The sequence below is a fragment of the Dasypus novemcinctus genome, chromosome 31, assembly GCF_030445035.2.
Source record: "Dasypus novemcinctus isolate mDasNov1 chromosome 31, mDasNov1.1.hap2, whole genome shotgun sequence".
Taxonomy (NCBI): Eukaryota; Metazoa; Chordata; class Mammalia; order Cingulata; family Dasypodidae; genus Dasypus; species Dasypus novemcinctus.
The window spans coordinates 23792099-23810634 of record NC_080703.1 but is presented as its reverse complement, the minus strand read 5'-3'; the positions used below and the strand labels follow the sequence as shown (position 1 = coordinate 23810634).

General features: G+C 34.7%; 1 protein-coding gene across 50 annotated transcripts in view; it reads right to left on the bottom strand.

The window, feature by feature from the left end:
• CLASP2 (cytoplasmic linker associated protein 2) overlaps window positions 1-18536 on the bottom strand; it is a 256293-nt gene that overhangs the window by 79556 nt on the left and 158201 nt on the right. For 17 of the 50 annotated variants that reach the window (XM_058290827.2, XM_058290822.2, XM_058290823.2 and 14 more), the window contains 7 exons: window positions 14261-14284; window positions 12532-12549; window positions 10159-10260; window positions 9974-10000; window positions 6806-6832; window positions 4094-4270; window positions 2489-2596 (listed from right to left, as the gene is read on the bottom strand). In XM_058290827.2, coding sequence (XP_058146810.1) covers window positions 2489-2596; window positions 4094-4270; window positions 6806-6832; window positions 9974-10000; window positions 10159-10260; window positions 12532-12549; window positions 14261-14284 — 483 coding nt within the window. The remainder of the gene's footprint in view (window positions 1-2488; window positions 2597-4093; window positions 4271-6805; window positions 6833-9973; window positions 10001-10158; window positions 10261-12531; window positions 12550-14260; window positions 14285-18536) is intronic. The other 33 variants (XM_058290826.1, XM_058290836.2, XM_058290824.2 and 30 more) reach the window with 3 other exon arrangements.

Below are 18536 nucleotides of genomic sequence, written 5' to 3'. Positions count from 1 at the left end.
ATATGGGATTCATCTCCTGAAAAGCAACATTCAAGTTATAGTCAAAAAAGCAAATCCAACAAATATATAAATAAAGGAAGGGCAGCAGAATGTAGGCAAATATAACAGAAAATGGGAGTGGTGAGGACAATTTAATCTCAGGGAATACTAGTCTTACCTAAGAAACACAGCATCCACATGTAAATAAAAGAGCTATAAACATTAATTCTTCTAAAACAATGTCATTAAAGAATTAATCATCTTTGGCACAAATAAGAAGTTACCTTAGAATCAAGAAAGTTCCTTCCTTTAGAAATAAAACTTAAGCAATTAAAATTGTCAAATTAAAATTGAGATAAATCTAGAAAATAACTAATATCTCTTAAGAAATAGTCATATTCACAATGTTTGCTTTTTAAGTAATTAGTTGTTTCCATACATTTTCTCTCATCTCTGATTTATAAGGTTTAAAAGATAGAAAACCACATTTTGGTTTCTTCTTGCTCTCTTCACTCTTTTCAGTAATTCTGTAAGTATTAGCATTGTATAAATGTAGGTGATAAAACATTTAAAAATTCTGAGATGCTTGTCACTAATATCTAATGAAACTGCTTCCAGGTTGAAGCTATTAAAGCTTCAGGAGGAGGTGGAACAGCAGCAGTGGTGGGAGCAGTGATGACTACAACTATGATAACTGAGCGCCACTGTGTGCCAGGTAGAGCCCTGAGGGATTTTCCATATATTTTCTCATGTATAGAGTCTTCAAAACAACTCTAAAAAGTAGGTGCTGTTATTATCCTCATTTTCAACATGAGGAAACTCAGGCATAGAAAGGTTACAGAACTGGGGTTATGAACCCAGGCCATCTAACTCTAAAACATATGCTCTTAAACTACCACACACATATTCCACTTTTCTCAACTTTTCAAGGTGGTATGCTTATTTTATACAAATGTGGTGCTTATTTCAATTTTTAATATGTTTGTATATATATTTGTGCATGTATACACACACACAGATTCTAGCAGTTTGATATGGTTATGAATTCCAAAAAAAGAAATTGGATTATGCTTGTAATCTGATCTGTACCTGGGCATGACTGAGTTATGATTAGGGCATTGAATCCCCACCCTTTGGTGGGTAGGGACTCACAGATAAAAGGCATGGCAAAGGACAGAGTTGGGGGTTTCTGATATTGGAGTTTTGATGTTGCAGTCTGATGCTGAAGCCTTAAGCTGGAGCCCTGGGGAAACAGACAGAGCTGTTTGCCTGACAGTCTACAGCTGGCCTTGTGGAGAGAGGCAAAGCCTAGAGAGCCTCATAGTCTACAGCTGACCTTGTGGAGGAACCAGAGGAGTTGAGTCCAGAGGAACCCAGGAAGCCTGAACCCTCACAGATGTCAGCAGCCATCTTGCTCCAACACGTGAAAATAGACTTTGGTGAGGGAAGTAACTTATGCTTTATGGCCTGGTAACTGTAAGCTCCTACCCCCAAAAAATACCCTTTATAATGCCCAGCAGATTTCTGGTATTTTGCATCAGCACCCCTTTGGCTGACTGATACACAGATCCTCTACAGACTAAGACTATTGCATATGAACTAAAAAATAACTGGCAAAGTATCTACTACACATGGCCTTAGTGATGCGTGAACAGTTCTTTTTCCCTTGATACCTTCCTACAGTGGGGGGAGAGAGAGGGAAACCCTTTGACACTTGGGGCTGGAACATTCACAATATGGGTTGAGGATATTCTTGTCCTGTATTCCTAGCTTAATGGAGTTTTCGAAGTGAGCACAGTGCAACCTACTGATATATTTGAGTCTAATGGCCCCCAAAATAATAAAATTAATCACTAGAAATTCTATCCTAACACGTCTATCTGATAGGAAGTAAGAATTCCAATGGCTCCTTTAAACGTGAGACTTTCCAAGAAAACTGTTTATTCCAATCCATGCCAATTATTGGTATTCCAGAGAGGCATTCATTACATCATAGACAACATGCAGAACCGTGTTCTACTTAAGGACCCCAAAGTCTAAAGAGCAAACTATATAGTAACTACATTTTGTTGAATTAAAAGAAAAAATCTGAGAAAAGTTAAAATGCTAAAGGACCATCAGAAGTTTTAAGAGTCTCAATGTAAAAACATCTGCCTCTTCAGTTATCCTAAAAATACTAAAGATTTTAAAAAACATCTTTTAATCTTGTAGGTTTACTTGTTAAGAAAAATCTTGAGTTCGATATTCTGCAGTTTAAGTCCATGGGACATATACTCAATTATCAAGGAAATTCATTTATAAATGACTAATAACTTGCTCACTTAAGACAAGTTAATGTGAAAGGAATTTTCCACACATAATCTTCTTCTGACTCAAATTTCCCCAAAAAGACAGACAAATGATAGGGACAGACAGTCGAGGAACGCTAAATCCAGACTGTGTTGAGATTATCAGACTAGCTGCTAGGGCAGGGGAAAGCAATGCACACAATACCTGCCTAAATACTTACCAAGGGGCTGAAAAGAGCGAACAGGACTTGTGTCCCTGCTGCTCTCCCGACTAGCTTCCCGGCTGCACCCCTGACTCACACTTGGTCGAGGAATACGGCTGCTTCGGGCTGATGTGAGGCAACCATAGCACAGAGGGGAGAGAAAAGAAGATAAAGGTTGCATATTTTGATACTTTGGGGTTTGTTTTTTTCCTGAAACCCTGATCAATATCTAAGTTTTTCTAGGTTGAAAAGAAAATATTCTTGATGAAGCATTAGGAATACAGTAAAATTCTTGAATGTGGTTTGTAGTTTGCATGAAATTTAAAAACGTAAAGTAATATTTTACTAAAATAAAAAGTCTGCAAAGAGTAAGAGGATTTAAAGAATATAGTACCACCCAGTAAAATTCAATTTCTTTTCTTTGTTGACTGAGCTTATATATTTCTATCACACTTTTGGTATCTTAGGTCAAAATCTTTATTTCAAGAGAGAAATGAAATCTTTCCATATAAAATATTAGCTTAAAGTACAACACACCGTTAAACTTTCAGTTCAAGACAAAGAGGGAGAAATGAGCCAATGCTTTTAAACTCTGCTCCTCTCCTGATTCCTCACAAATAAAACACTCAAATACAAGTAGGAAAAGAAATGAGCAAGTGTTGGAAAATCTTGGGGCTAGGATGGACTAAGAGTGAAGTAGAGACTTTAAAATAATGTCTGGAAAATGAACAGGTGAAAACCAGCCTCAATGAAAACTTCAGAAGTGCTGGGGTAAGATATATCAAATATCAGACTGAGCATAAGTGTAAAGTACTTCTGAGGAAAGGAAATTAATTCAAAGTCTATAGGCCTAAAAGAAATGTACGCTACCCTCTGAATAAAGACATTCTCAGACAAGTAAGCCCTCAGTAAGTTTGACTCCCATACATAATTTCTTAGGAACTCATTTGAGAATGTGTATTGAGAAAAAAAAGGGGGGGGGGGGCTGGGGAGCAAAGCAAGAAAAAAGATAGAGGACCCAGGAAAGAAGAGGGGAGAAGATAGATAGATACACAGCTATAAAAATAAGAGAGTATATAGACTGATCCTGGATCCACAAGGGTAATGTTGATCAATCAATCCCTGGAACAATTCGCTCCAAAGGCTGTTCAACCTCCAAACTTTTCAATTAAAATATCCAATAAATTTCTTTTTTTATCATTTAAGCTGGTTACAACTGCAATTCTGCTACCTGAAATTGAAGATACCCTAACCAATACACAGAGACCAAGGAAGTTTATTATCTGAACAAGGCTGATTTATTATATAAATATCAAATATACGCAACTAACATACATACACACATTCACATAACATAATATATAACAAATATATTGTGAATCACATAAAAATTTTATGCTTTAATATACTAGTCCTATTTTTCAATGTTCTGATAAATCATACTTTCAAGATAAAATACCTAATTCCATTAAAAACCTGTATTTCCAGTCAATTTTCCTTGAATATTTGAGTTGCTTTCCTCTAGCTTATAAATGTCTAACCATATAATATAGCCTTCAATGCCACCAAAGCCTGAAATACAAAAGAAATAGAAAGTCTCAAGTCCCTCATAGGAAAACTTACCCACTGAGAGCCTAGATGGACTAGCCTCTCTGCTACATCCCTGGCTCCGTGGTATCTTGCTTCTCTTCTGTGCTGAGGCTGAGGCTGAATTGACCAGGACTCTCTGAACACCAGAGCTCACAGTGGATAGGGTGGTCGTGGTCAGAACTCTTCCCGGAGACCCAGAACGACTGCCAGCTGAACACCAAACACACATTCAAATATTAAGATGTGAACTCCAAAAGAACTTGCTAAAAGAAGAAAACACGTCTGAGAAAACGGCAGGTTCGAATTTCAAAGGAAATGGACTCAAAAGGATTTATGTATATATAATTGTAACCTGGGGAAAAAAGGTATACTATATACATGTAGATCCATAAATCATCTAAAATATATTTTCAGTTTTAAGGGGTACAGGCTATTATGGTTAGTAAGGACAACGTTATTACAATTTTCAGAACTCAAATAATATACAAGATTTCCAAAGAAACCGCTTATCTGACAATACATTTTATATGGCTAAAATGCTAAGTGAAAAAGATATATATTGAAAAGGGAAACAAACAATAATTTATTATAGCTATCATTTTGGTTAAGAATATAATAATGACTATTTGCTTTGTGTTAAAACAGGTTGCCTGCTGAGATGCTTCTGAATGGGTATCTAGCTTGCTGCTAAACGTATTTTGTAACTTTTACAAAATTAAATTTTAAATGCTTACAAAATCGGGTCAGATAAAAACGAAACTTGAAGAGGAAACATTAGCTGCCTTCAAATATCAATTGGCTCTAGGGTGGCTGTTCTGGGATACAGAGGTACTGAGAATGGTGCAAGACTAAAGGATTTGTAACTATCAGAGAAGTCAGACACCTTCCAAGCTAGTGATTTTCAGTCTCAGAAGGCAGGGGAGATGTGGTCAAGGAGATAAAGAGGGGTCGCTGAACAGAACTGGGGTATGGGTTAAAAAAAAAAAAAAGTAAAGAAACATGGTTTTCAACTAGAAGTGCAAAAGTTACCTTTTAAGGGGATGAATGTTGTCAAAGCATTTGATGTCCGTATTGAATGGGAAAATGGGCTAGATAACTCCAAGATAGAATCTAACTTCAGATTCTTGATGGTAACATTACAGAAAATATTAAAATTGCACTTAAATAAATCTTCATCAGAGCAACTTCCCCTTCATGTGGCACCACTTTTCCTACCCAGTAGGGCAGTCACCCTTGTATAATCTCACCTAATTGTGCCTCATTTTCACAGAGTGAAGTTTAAGGCTCCGAAGCCATGCCAGGGAGGGAGGAGCACCGAGCGCAGGGCAGAGCGTGGTGAGAGGCCTGCTCTGAGGAGGAGGGCTGACCCTTTCCTAAGGGGTAGGCAAGTTTTTTAGTTCCAGCCAGCTCTATTCTGAGGTAATACCAGCCAGGTTTTAGGATTTTTCAAAAATGAAAGCTTTGGAGTTTCCTGATTCTTCTCATGCTGTGTAGGTCAAACAACACACGAATGGAGGCAGGCTGGATGGGGCCCACTAGCTGCTGCTTTGTGAGCCCTGCTCCAGTTCTCTTCGCATAGTCTTGCATCACTCATGCTTAATTCTTAAACTTTCCCAGCGCACAAAATGAAACTTATCTTCCTCTGGGATAGCCATAATGTAAACCAAAGTAGTGTTTACAATGAACTTAACAACTTACTATTTGAAGAGAAGGAAGTCTAAATTACTGTAGGTAAATTATTCAAGTCTATTTTTAAATGACAGGTCATTTGTTTAATGACATTTCAGTTGAAGAAGCTTCAAATCAGGTTTCTTTCATTATAACCTTAAGGATACTCATAAAGTCCCTATCTTCTCCATGCAGTGTCTAAACTAAATAAATATACACACCAAAACATCCAAACACTCAACATGCCACAAACTCACAATGCAAGCTAAGCTGACAAATAATTTTACAGGAAAACCCACAACAATATAAAAAGGATAAATAATGAACTGATCACAAACAATATGGTTATTGTGTTACAATCAATATAAATTGGGAGGGGGTTGGTGGGGAAGACTAGAGAATTCTTTGAAATGTGGGTCTATTCAGCAGATAGGAAACGTCAAAAAGCAGAGTAACTGCTCCATTTACTCTAGATTTATTGAATTTATTAAAATTATGCAAGCTCACTCCCCATTTATTTAAATTCATTCACGGCCTCTCCAAGGAAATGAAGTTCATTCTGCTTTAATCATTATCCTTTCTTCTTCAAAGATCCCTGCCCCCCACCAACGGTGTGATAATTTTAGTGCCTATGATAAGTTTTGGAATTATTTATACTTAGGAAAAAATACCAAGGTTCTTTCTCCAGCAAAGAACCACTCGGCTGGAAAATAGTGTTAATTACTTCTTCCAGGAAAACCAAAGAATTGATGAAAAAGGACATGGACTTGTATGCTACTAGAAAATAGTCTAGTTTGCAAAACTTGAAACTGGATACTTAATTTCTCTTCCTCTGTTTTTAGATAACCATTTTACACATTTTACATATTTAATGAAATATTTTCAAGGCATCATTACTAAGCTCCTTTGCTTCTGAATGTTTATACTTGTAGTGTCAACCTGGACAATTTTTTGCCCCAATACGTTTACAAAACAATGGAATAAAATGTCTAGAATTTCTGCTGAATAGAAACCATTCTTGATAATGAAAAAGGTGACCAAACAACAGATGCACACATAACGTCTATAGATTCTTACCACCAATGGTATTAGCAGATTGTGATCCTGAACAAGTGTAAAGGTAGAATTTTAGGGTAAGGGTTACAATCCATGAAGAGGGAAGGAGCATATTTAAAATGGATGGCAAAAATAAGAAAGCTTTAGTCAGTTCTCAAAACCAAAAAACCCTGAGGCAAAAAACAAAACAAAACAAAACAACAAAGCAAACTTAAAAAAGGCCCCAATCACAGATGTTTTTGATAAAAGCAGTACATTTAATAATTTTTATAGCTGATAAGCTGAAAGCAGACACTCATGTACAAAGCAGATAAAAAATTGCAAAAGTAAATGTAAATTCTTCAGTTTTCCTTCTACTGATAGTCCAAAAATCCAAATAATTAAATGTTTACGTTTTTATTTTTGAAACATTTAATTTAAAACTATAGGCAAGGAAGAATTACAACATCTTACAGCTAAAGGAAAATAATATGAAAAAGCTGCAAATTTTATCTTTCTCAAGACAAAGAAAAAAAAAAAGGGAGTACAAAGTTTTTGACAGGACGTGCAATCATTTGCACACAACCAGTTGTACTAACAAAAAAGACAATTCTAACAAATATAAATCTGGAAGTCTCTCTATTGGGTCTGCTTTTATTTATTTTGGTTAGCCACCAGAACACACCTGCTTTATTAAAGATTTTTTTTTTTCATTAATGATGATACAAAAATATAGAAAGACCATGCAAAACCTAATGAATTACTTTAAAACAAAGTGAAAATGGAGATCACAGTAATATTTTGAAGAAAATACGTTGTAAAGAAACTTGCATCAAATTATAGGCCACAATATCTTTTTCCAAAAGAATCTGGAATGGAACAAGTGGTCATTCAAGTAAAAACGCAAAGAAACAAAATCTCCAATATGATTCAAAATCTAAGTGATGTTATAGTGGGAAAGTCTTGATGTTACATGCTTATGATATCCAAAAAGCTACTGATTATGTTCTCATTTTATAGTAGAGGAATTAAAGTATCATGGATGTGGTTTCAAAGTGAAGAAGCACACAAATGTAAGAATTCACTGTGTTTTTTTACTTAAGGGATCTGCAGTTACAATGTATCTCAAAGGGAGGTCCTTAAGTAAGATGTAAAGAGCCATACTTGAAACAATTTGAAGCTTTGTCCTCAAATCACTCTTAATAATATTTTAGAAGAGATCAAGATAAAAATTTTACATAAACTTAAGTTCTATCCTCAAAATACTAGATGTGGAGAGTTTCTGGTTGCTATCTTTATTTTTCTTTCTGCTCTAAATTTCATAACTTATTTCTCTGTTTCCTGAAGTGATAGAAAGAAGAACAAAACACAGAAATACATAATGGAAGTCTAAAATTAAATTTACATTAAATTAAGAATAATAATTAGGACAATTTTATCAGCTAACATATATAGCACTTACTCTGGGGATCAGGCACCTGTTTTAAGTGTATTAAATACACTACATTATTTAATCCTCATAACAATCCTATGAGGTAGATACCATTATCATCCTCATTTTAGAGATAAGTATACAGAAATACAGTGAGTTAAACAATGTAGAAGGAAAGGAGATACGGCTCAAGTGGTTGAGCACCTGCTTCCCACATGGGAGGTTCTAGGTTTAGTTTCCAGTGCCTCCTAAAAACAAAATAAAACAAAACTCCAAAACAACAAGCAAACAAATGAAAAAGAAAACCAAACCAACCAACTCAGCAGAGTCAATGTGACTCAGGGATTCAGTGCTAGCTCCCATACTAAAAAGGTTTAATCTCTGGCTCTAGTAACTTGAAAAAAAAAAAAAAATCTGGAAAAGCCAGGATTCAAACCTGGGCAGTATGGCTCCAGAGTCCATAATCAATACCAGTATTTCTCAAACTTAGTTATCTTGTTAAAAAAGCAGATTCTGGAGTTGATCTGTGGTGTGATATGAGATTCTGCATTTCTAACAATCTCCCAGGTGATGCTGATGCTGCTGGTCTGCAGACCACTGACAGAACTGCAAGATTCTAAACTACTACACCATACTGCTAACGATCAAATTATTCTGGGCAGCAGACATAGCTCAAGTGGTTGAATGCCTGCTTCCCATGTATGAGGTCCTGGGTTCAATCCCGGTTACCTCCTGAAAAAAGTTAAATATCAAATTACTCTAAAAATATACAAGATTAGGACAGAATGTGATATAATATACTCCTAATTTAGTTGGGAGAAGTCCTTGCCTAGAGGATATTTGCCATTTTTCCTATCTGTAAATAATCCTTCATTTGCAAATCAATTTTACTGAATATTTTTGCATATTTTAAGGACTCTTGTTGAGTGCGTCCATCCTTTGCCTGAAGACAATCTGATAGGTAGGACTTGTACAATCATCACCAGCAACCTCCCCTACCTCATATCTTTTCCCTGATATCAAGTAAGAGAATCAAAATTTAGGACTCAGGAAAAGAACAAATAAATACGGTATATCTATATCCTGATAAATCACCCAAACTATGGAAGACAGCTAAATCCATTTCTTTCCAAAAGAGACAAACATACAAAATTACCCCCACAATTACTTCCCTTGAAAAATTTCCTGTTTTTAGAGGTAAGTGCTAATGAAAATATCTTGGTAAAGAGGGATGGGAATAGACTTAAATTGTGCTTTTTAATAATTGTGCTTATGAAGAACTCAGCTTCCATTGAAATAGCCAAAAATATAAATCTTAAATTTAACAAGGATTATAACAGAATTTGTCATTTCAATTATGTTTCTTGAATGTAAATCAGTGTATTTCTTCCAAAAATGACAATCAAAAACAAGATATTGAAATAAATTTGGGGCAGGGGGGAAGGGAGTAAGAAGATATCATATCTCTGTCTTTAAATAGCATTAGTTCGATCCAACCAGATTTTACAGCTGCCTTACGGCAATTATTTTGCCTCTAAAAAGCACAATTTTCCACATTTGCAAGTTTCTGAGTAGATTGTGAAAACCTTAATGTTGAAGATTTGTGCTATTTAAAATAATCCCATGCAAAAGTTTTTTTAAAAAAGCAGATGAAGTTTTTCTTTCTAAGTGGCAGATATCAATGATGCAGCCCTAATAACACACCAAAGACAAGACAACACCCACTCAAAAAATTCCAAAACATGCACAACAACTGACCCAAAACAGTGAAAAGATACCTTCATTTTTGTCAGGTGATGATGAACCTAAAGTACAGAACAAGAACTCAGTTTGTGGCTTGTCTTTTTTTTTCTTTTGAAATTACCTTTGTATTTATCCACTGGTGAATCTACCAACGCAGTAATATACAAACAGCACACATTGTAACATGGTGCCAAATACAGGACTAATAAGCAATACATACGCTGTGACTGAGACACCATTTTTGTTCGACTTCTTCCTCTAGAATCTGTCTTGGCATTTCCCATGCCAGCAAGTGGCGCTGAAAGCTTTGCTCTCACCCGACCTGAGGAATAAAATATTTCCATAAATGAAGAATATTTTTCTATAATACCATTTAGAAAGGGAAAAAAATCAAATAATAATTTTCTAATTAGGTATGCTTTTCAAATATGTGTTAAATTCTGTAAAAACTGTAACCACTGCTTTAAGTTATAGTTTCCTTAAAATTTAAAAATACCTACTGTCTTTTTACAAGCTTACTTTCCTTAAAGGGTAAGGATAATGTCTAACCAAAAGATTTCTATTCATAGTTTGATATTATTAGTCTGACAGAGTTATAATTAAAGTAATTACCACAGACATACCACTTGTTACTTAATTGGTAGTTTCATTCTAAATTGAGTTTCTATGAAATTTAGCTTATTCTCAAACCCAGACTATAGTTTTAAATATAAGCCCAGTCTAAGAAACAAAAACCCAAACAAACCCTTTGACCGAAAATAAACTTCTGAAGAGATTGCAGGAAGAGATATTAATATGCAAAAATATTAAATCATTTTTCTTGTGTCAAACATCAAATTACTAAAGATGTATATGCCATTCTTCCCATAAGTAATTTATATGATAATTTGAGAAAACACTATCATGTAAGAGTTGGCACTTTTCTCAATACATTTTCTTCTCTACCTCCCCGTTTCACCCCCTTCTCTTTTACTACACTACCAACCCTCTCCACAAAACCATGTCAGAAACCACTTTATCCTATTTCTAGAGCTACTGAGCCAAGGGAGATAATGCTTATTTGAGTGCTAAGTAAAGCTGTCATTTATAAAAACAAGCAATGACAGAATAGATTACTAGTAGGTACTTTGGCATTTTTCAAGCAACAGTCTCAACTACAATTAAATCAGGACCAGGACCAGAAACGAACAGAACTCAGAATTCTTTTTAGTTAAAAGGTACAACTGGTAGGGCAGACGAAAACACCGGCTAGCCTAATATAGTTACATTAATTAGGAAAAAATATATTCAAGAATAAGGAGAAATTACAAAATTAAGAAATGAGTGAGAGAAGATAAAAGAATGATAAGAACTAGGAACAAAATAGATGTAAAATCAGAAGTATAGTTGATTGAGTCCTAGCAATCTACCAAATTCTTTTTTTTTTAAGAGGTCCTGGGGATTGAACCCAGGACCTTGTACATGGGAAGCAAGTGTTAAACCACTTGTGCTACATCTGTTCCCCTACCAAATTCTTTAAGTCCCCTAACAAGTCCACAGTTCAGGCCTCTTGCCCTTGTATAGAGTCTATTAGAGTAGGATACAATATTCTTCTAAGAAGGAAGACAGAAAGACCAAATGACTATTATTAATTTTTTGAGGTACCAGGGCTGGGGATTAAACCTGGGACCTTATATGTGGGAAGCTGGTGCTTAACCACTGAGCTACACTGGCTCCCCCAAATTATTATTTTTGAATATGAGAATTTATCCACATTTTATATAATGAAGATATTTGGATATGTGTTTTGATACTAACATTGCTAAATTACAATACCACAGTGCCAGAAATCATGTTTTCATACAGTACTCCAATTTCAAATATGAAATATGAAAATATTCCAAATATATCAGAAAAAATATGAAACCAAAAAAGTTAAACCTATTTAATTTTGTATTATATGGAAATGTCATCCAGGTAAAACTTAGAGGAAAAAATGTGCTTCAAATCATTTTAATAAGATAAAGTTCAGGCAGAATAACTATAAAGTCTGAATTTTCTCTTTCTACAAATTAAAAAATAAAAATTATTCTTTTTAAGTATACTTGCTCATTGAAAAAAATTATTCTGTAAGCAATTGTTGTAATACAAAATTCAAATCAAATATCCCATTTCCCAGTCACTGATTCAAAAAGATACATTTAAAACCAGACTAAATAAAGTTTTTCAAATGCCAATGAGATGATTATATAACAGTGGGAGATGCTCCCCCGAAGTATAAATGGATTGGTATAAATTAAAAAAAAATAAAAGCACACACCTTAAAAAAAAAAATTATGTAGTAATTTATATTAGATATTATTAAACATATTAAGCAATTATGTTTTTTCAGCATGTGATGATCAATGATACAAAGCAAAATGAAAAAATAAAGAATTAAAAAAAAAATCCATATACAACTAGTACAACCTTACAAAATGTACATGTTACCATAACTGGCAAATTATACAGATTTGCAAAGAAATGAGTTGTTTTTAGTTTTAATGCTTAATTTCTACTAATGAAAATATGAATGTAGAGGTATTTGTATTACTATAAAATATATAATTCTTACCATCTTCAGATGCTGTTCCTAAGAGAAATAGAACAATAATATTTCAACAAATTCTGCCAAAACCAATGTTAAGACCTCTATCTCATGATCCCCACCCAAGACTGAAACAAAAATATGAAAGCAACTCTCTTCTGGTTTCATAACCTTAATCTAACTTTAAAATCGTTCATTTTGAGGAAAAGAAATTTTAGGTAACCTAATGACTCACAACACACACACACAACACACACAGGTTAAAACTAGGCAATTGAAAATGATAATTTTATTTTAACAATTTTATCTGCTTTATTTCATTCTTAAAATGGTGAAGAAAATTAGAGAAATTACTCAAGAAAGATGCAACTCTGTAATTAATCTTCTTTGCAAATGAATATTTTAATAGATCTTTCCTAATTCTTTCCATGGACTTTCAAAAGGTAGCTCATACAAGAACTAGAAAAGCTACTTGACTAACATGGAAATCAAACCTATGACATAGGCCACATAAACACAGTATTTTAAAAGCATCTACAAAGCCAACGACCTCTCCATTAAATATATCTGTTATTTACTAGACACTTTTGTGAGCTCTCTGCTGTAAAAATTGCCCAAATACAAAAATCATGATGCTTTAATACTAAATGGCAATTTTCAATATATATCATTGCACTGAACATTATTGGGAGTAAAAGATCACAAAACAGAGGTGACTACTCAAATAGGTTGACATTTCTGGCCCAAACAAGAAAATATTTTGATCTAGAAAGTGAGAATAATTTCTTTTTAAAGGTCCTAGCACATCAGTTGTAGAAGTAATTCTAAGGGACTGACATATAGAAACCATCTCTTAATGGACTTTCATTTCTCTGAGTAATTTATTTTCATTTATGAAATACTGTAAACATATAGAAAAGCAGAGCCTAACATAACTATGAGTCATGTACCCAACCCGAGATTAATTAAATATTCCATTTAATTAAAATGGAAGACATATTAGATAGATTTTCAGAGTTTATATAATACTTGACAGGAAAACAAGTAATTTTCCATTTTTCTTAGGCTCTGTAAAGGAAATGCTGTACTCATAATATGACTTACAGATGCAGTATTTTATTGTTAAGTTCTTAAAGAAAGCTCAAGTTCCTAGATAACATTATGCTATCTGATGAAGTAAAGCAGAAGAATAGAAATAAGCTATCCAGTAGCAGACAAAAATATCAGAGGGTTGTTACTGAACCAAGCAACTAAAGATAAACTAACCATGTGAATATTAGAGTAAAAAGAGCAAGCTTAAATAAAATCAATTTTGATTAAATGCTAGTTTGAAATTCTTAAAAAGGCAGCATCTGCAATTTGCATTTCATATTCATAATCATATGAACCTGTAAAATGTCTTTTGTCTCTCTTATGAAATTCATTTACATTTTACTGAGTCCAACATTTTAGAGAAAAGACTTATGAAACAGAATATTCAGAGACAAATTTCTAAGAGCTCAGGCAAAAATATTTAAGATAATTGATTTAACTTTTGACAAACGGTAAGCTAACATTTGAGTGGACTGGGAAACCCAAATATGAATATGCCTAAATCGAAATTCAGTCATGGAACTATGCAGTCACTTTCATACTTAATACTGTTGCTAAATAAGTAGTATATTCTCAGAAATTAATAGAAGAATGAACAAAGATGTTATATTGACTCCAAAGAGTCATAAAAATCTTTAGTAGATTTAGAAAAGGGAGTTCTTACCATCCATCTTGTCAGAAGTATCCTCTTTGATGAAAGAGCAAGCAAAGAACAGAGGAAAACTCAACATATTAGAATAAATGATTTTACAATCTCCAGAAAACATTTTTTAAAAAAAGAATTCATAACACTGACATATATATTAAGCTTGTTTTCAACTAAAACATATTAGGAGATTAAACAAGATGAGGTTCCTATGTGAGATAAAGACTATATCTTATATAATAATAAGAGAATAATAATAATAAAAGAAAATGATAATATGTCTAATTTCACCAGTCTAAGAAAACAGTGAAGCACACGTCCCTTGATTAGGCAATCATTAGGCAAACCCTCTATTTTAGTCTTTGAGTTTTTCCCACAGGCACCTTGCCTGGCTTCTCTTCTTTCCTTAGACTGTAATATAACCCCAAATTTCATACTTCAGATCTCCCCTCATTATCCTCCTTCCACTCCTTGAGTCTAAAGTCAGCTTACCTGGACAGAACACTGTATACATGTTGCTTCATTCCTTACTGGAAGAAGCAGCACATTCCTTGCAGGACCCTACCCCTACTTCTGAAAGGAAGAAGACTGGAAGCCCGTGCCCAGCCTCCGTCTGATGAGTCTTTTCCCTTGCTGAGCTGTGCATCCACTTGTGGCAATAAACCTCAGTCAAGGTACAACAACTTTCTCAGTCACAGTCTTCCTCCTGCCACCACCCCAACAAAATAAAAATGTTTGAATCTATCCCTTTCCTCATTTAACTCCCTCTACCTCAGTGAAACTGGTGCTGAAATCCAAGGCTAACTCCCTTGCTACGCTCTCTGAATTCCAGTCTTCATGCCTTCTGCAGGAAATTTGGGCATGAATTATCTCCTCTTATTCTTGCACTTCCAACTTTTCCTCCTCTACGGACTCCTTTTTCTTAGCATAAAAACATATTTAACATCTCTGATCTTAAAAAATGAAATGTTCCTTAACCTTTTTTTAAAACACAATGATGCTAATATTTTATTAGCATTATAAGCACTTTACAAGAAAATATAAGTATAGACTCCACTAGGAATGTTCTAACTGCACTTGGAACCAAGCTCACAGATTTTGAGTTTTGCAAGGAAAAATAGGTTTTCCAGTTAAACAATTTGTAACCAAAATTTAATCCCAGGGATTCTCACAAAACATGGAAAAATTATTGCACAGTCACTCAAAGTTTGGTTTCACAATGTATCTTTAAACTGGCAGGACACTGGTACCTAATACAGCCTCAAACTTCCAAATAAAGAATGTTACAAAACAGCTATATACACAGTAATCACATAAGGAACTTACCTTCTAAAGCAAAGGTAAAAAACTAACTTTCTCAAAACATCAGATTCTACACCAATTGGGCAACTCTGTTGAATGTGAAGACTTGCTCAATGTTTTAAAAACAGTAACAATTCCTATTTTTTACAAGCATGTTTGTGTTCAAAGCAGCTTTTAAAGACTGCTTGTTCAGTTACAATTGCATACTATATCAGCTATGGACAAAACTAAAGGTCTTATTTCAAATTTGTCAGTTTTGTTTCCAGAATATTAAAACAACAAACTTTAGCTGGACACGATTTAGAGGTTTATCATCAGTCTATGCAAGACTAAATAAAATTCAGAGCAAATTCAATTTTTAGTTCATGTGTCAATCTGGCCAGGTAACGGTGCCCAGTGGTTTGGTTAAGGAAGCACCAGCCTGATTGTTACAGTAAAGACATTTTGTGGACTTAAAATCATCAGTAAGTTGATTATATCTACGGCTGACTACATCTACATCAACTGAGGAGACTGCATTCAACAATGCAGGAGGTCTCATTCGATCAGTTGAAGGCTTTAGAAGGAGGAGTGATGGTTTTGGTAGTCAAGAGAGTTTTCATCTTACTTCAGCCAGCTAGCTTCTTCTGGGGAAAACATCAAAAACCTTTATTGGAATTCCCAGCTTGCAGCTTGCTGTGTGGAATTTGGACTTGTGCAGCCCCACAGTCACATGAGACAATTTTATGAAATCTCATAATATTTCCAAATATCTCCTGTTCGTTCTATTTCCCTAGAAAACCTTGCCTAATACAATCACTATATCCCAAATGCTTGTTAAACACTCCATGATGTCCCACAGGCACTACAAGCTCAAAATACATAAAATTCAACCCACTTTTAGCTTCTCATTCCTCCCTAGCAACCAACAAATATACCGAAAGACTCTTTGAATATGGAGTCTATAGATTCCCAGAACTATGGAAGGTGACTTGCAAAAACTAGGTATACTCAATAAATGTTTGCTGAACTAGAATGGAGTATTCTTTCTGACCTACAGAGTTCAGACTTGATTGGCAAGGCACAAAGTAGAAAAAAGCAGAATACACTGGTCACGTGTGTATAAGACCACACAAGAAAGATGCATGTACATGTAAGAGATATTGAAGAGTAAGAGAGAACACCCTTTCACTCTAGAAGGAGCCACAGTTAAATAGCTAATTGTTCTTGAGAGTGAAACTTGGCCAGATAAAGAGGAAAGCAAATACAATTCAAATCCTGGAGAATCAAAATAAATAAACAAATTAAGTCAATCTCATAGCACTGTCATAGGTTTTCTTATTAAAGAAAATACTATTGCAAATTGGCTTTCTAGTTCATATTAAAACACTTTAAATACATATTTTTCTGGTAATAAAAGTGATATTAAAAAATTTAAGACTGAGGAGGAAGAAGTTTTATTTCTATTATTTTTCCAGTTTTATAGTATGCAGCCCAGTGGCTTTTTTGGCACTTTGTATCTCTTCTTAGAGAAATGTCTACTCAAATCCTTTGCCCATTTCTTAACATAGGTTATCGTCCTCTTCATTGAGTTGCAAAGAGTTCTTTATATATTCTAGATATAGCCCCTTATCAGATACATGATTTGCAACTATTCTCTCCCCTTTTCTGATTCTTTTCACTTTGATGGTCTCCTTTGAAGCACAAATTTTTTTCATTTTGGTGAAGTCCAGTTTATCTTTTTTTTTTTTTTAAAGATTTATTTATTTATTTCTCTCCCCTTCCCCCCACCACCCTGGTGTCTGTTCTCTGTGTCTATTTGCTGCGTCTTCTTTGTCTGCTTCTGTTGTTGTCAGCAGCACAGGAATCTGTTTCTTTTTGTTGCGTCATCTTGTGTCAGTTCTCCGTGTGTGCGGCACCATTCCTGGGCAGGCGGCACTTTCTTTTGCGCTGGGCAGCTCTCCTTACAGGGCGCACTCCTTGCGTGTGGGGCTTCCCTACGCGGGGTACATCCCTGCGTTGTAGGGCACTCCTTGCGCGCATCAGCACTGCGCATGGGCCAGCTCCACACGGGTCAAGGAGGCCTGGGGTTTGAATCGCAGACCTCCCATGTGGTGGACGGAAGCCCTAACCACTGGGCCAAGTTTGTTTGCTTGTGCTTTTGGTGCCAAATCCAAGGTCATGAAGATTTATACCTATGTTCTTCTAAGAGTTTTATTATTTTCTGCTCTTATATTAGGTCTGACCCATTCTGAGTTAGTTTTTGGTATATGGTGTGAGGTATATACCATTGTACTATAAGTCTCTAGTAAGATGATAATGTGGTTTTTCTTTATTATCCTTTAGTTGTTGCCTCCTGCATGTGCCAGGCAAGTAAAGTGTTACTAATGGCCTTACAATATCAAACCACCCACACTGTCCCATTGAATATTATTATTTTGACATACTACTGAACTATGCCTGCTATCATTTTGTTCTTTAGGATGTTGGTATCTGTATTCATAAATGAAATGGGTTTTCTTTACATGTGCTTTTGGGTTTTGATATCTCAGGGTTAAACACAACAATTTTAATTTTTTGAGTATCTTCAAAGTTAAGAATATCTCTTATTAAAGAATGTTTATTACTAAATGTTATACATTTTACATAGGTACAGAAATGCAAACCAGAGTTATCAATTCAAATGGTTCAAAGTGGTTCTTTGGATGGCTTTATCCAAAAATCCAAAATTCAATGATCTATTAAATGCTGTGATTTTGTTACTGTACTTCCTAGAAAACCCAAAAGCATACAACAAAATAGGAAAGAGAGGTGGCTCTACCAAATACATATTGATGACTTCAGAAACAAAAGAGATCTGCTACAAAGCAATTTTTTAGCTTATGCTCATCTTACATGCCTGGCTAAAATAAAGCATGCTTCAATTTTCATATCTAATCCATAAAAACCTCAAAGGTTTTAAAGGAAGGAGGAGGCAGGGATGTAGGAAAAAAAAAAACCAGGGTGGCATGTA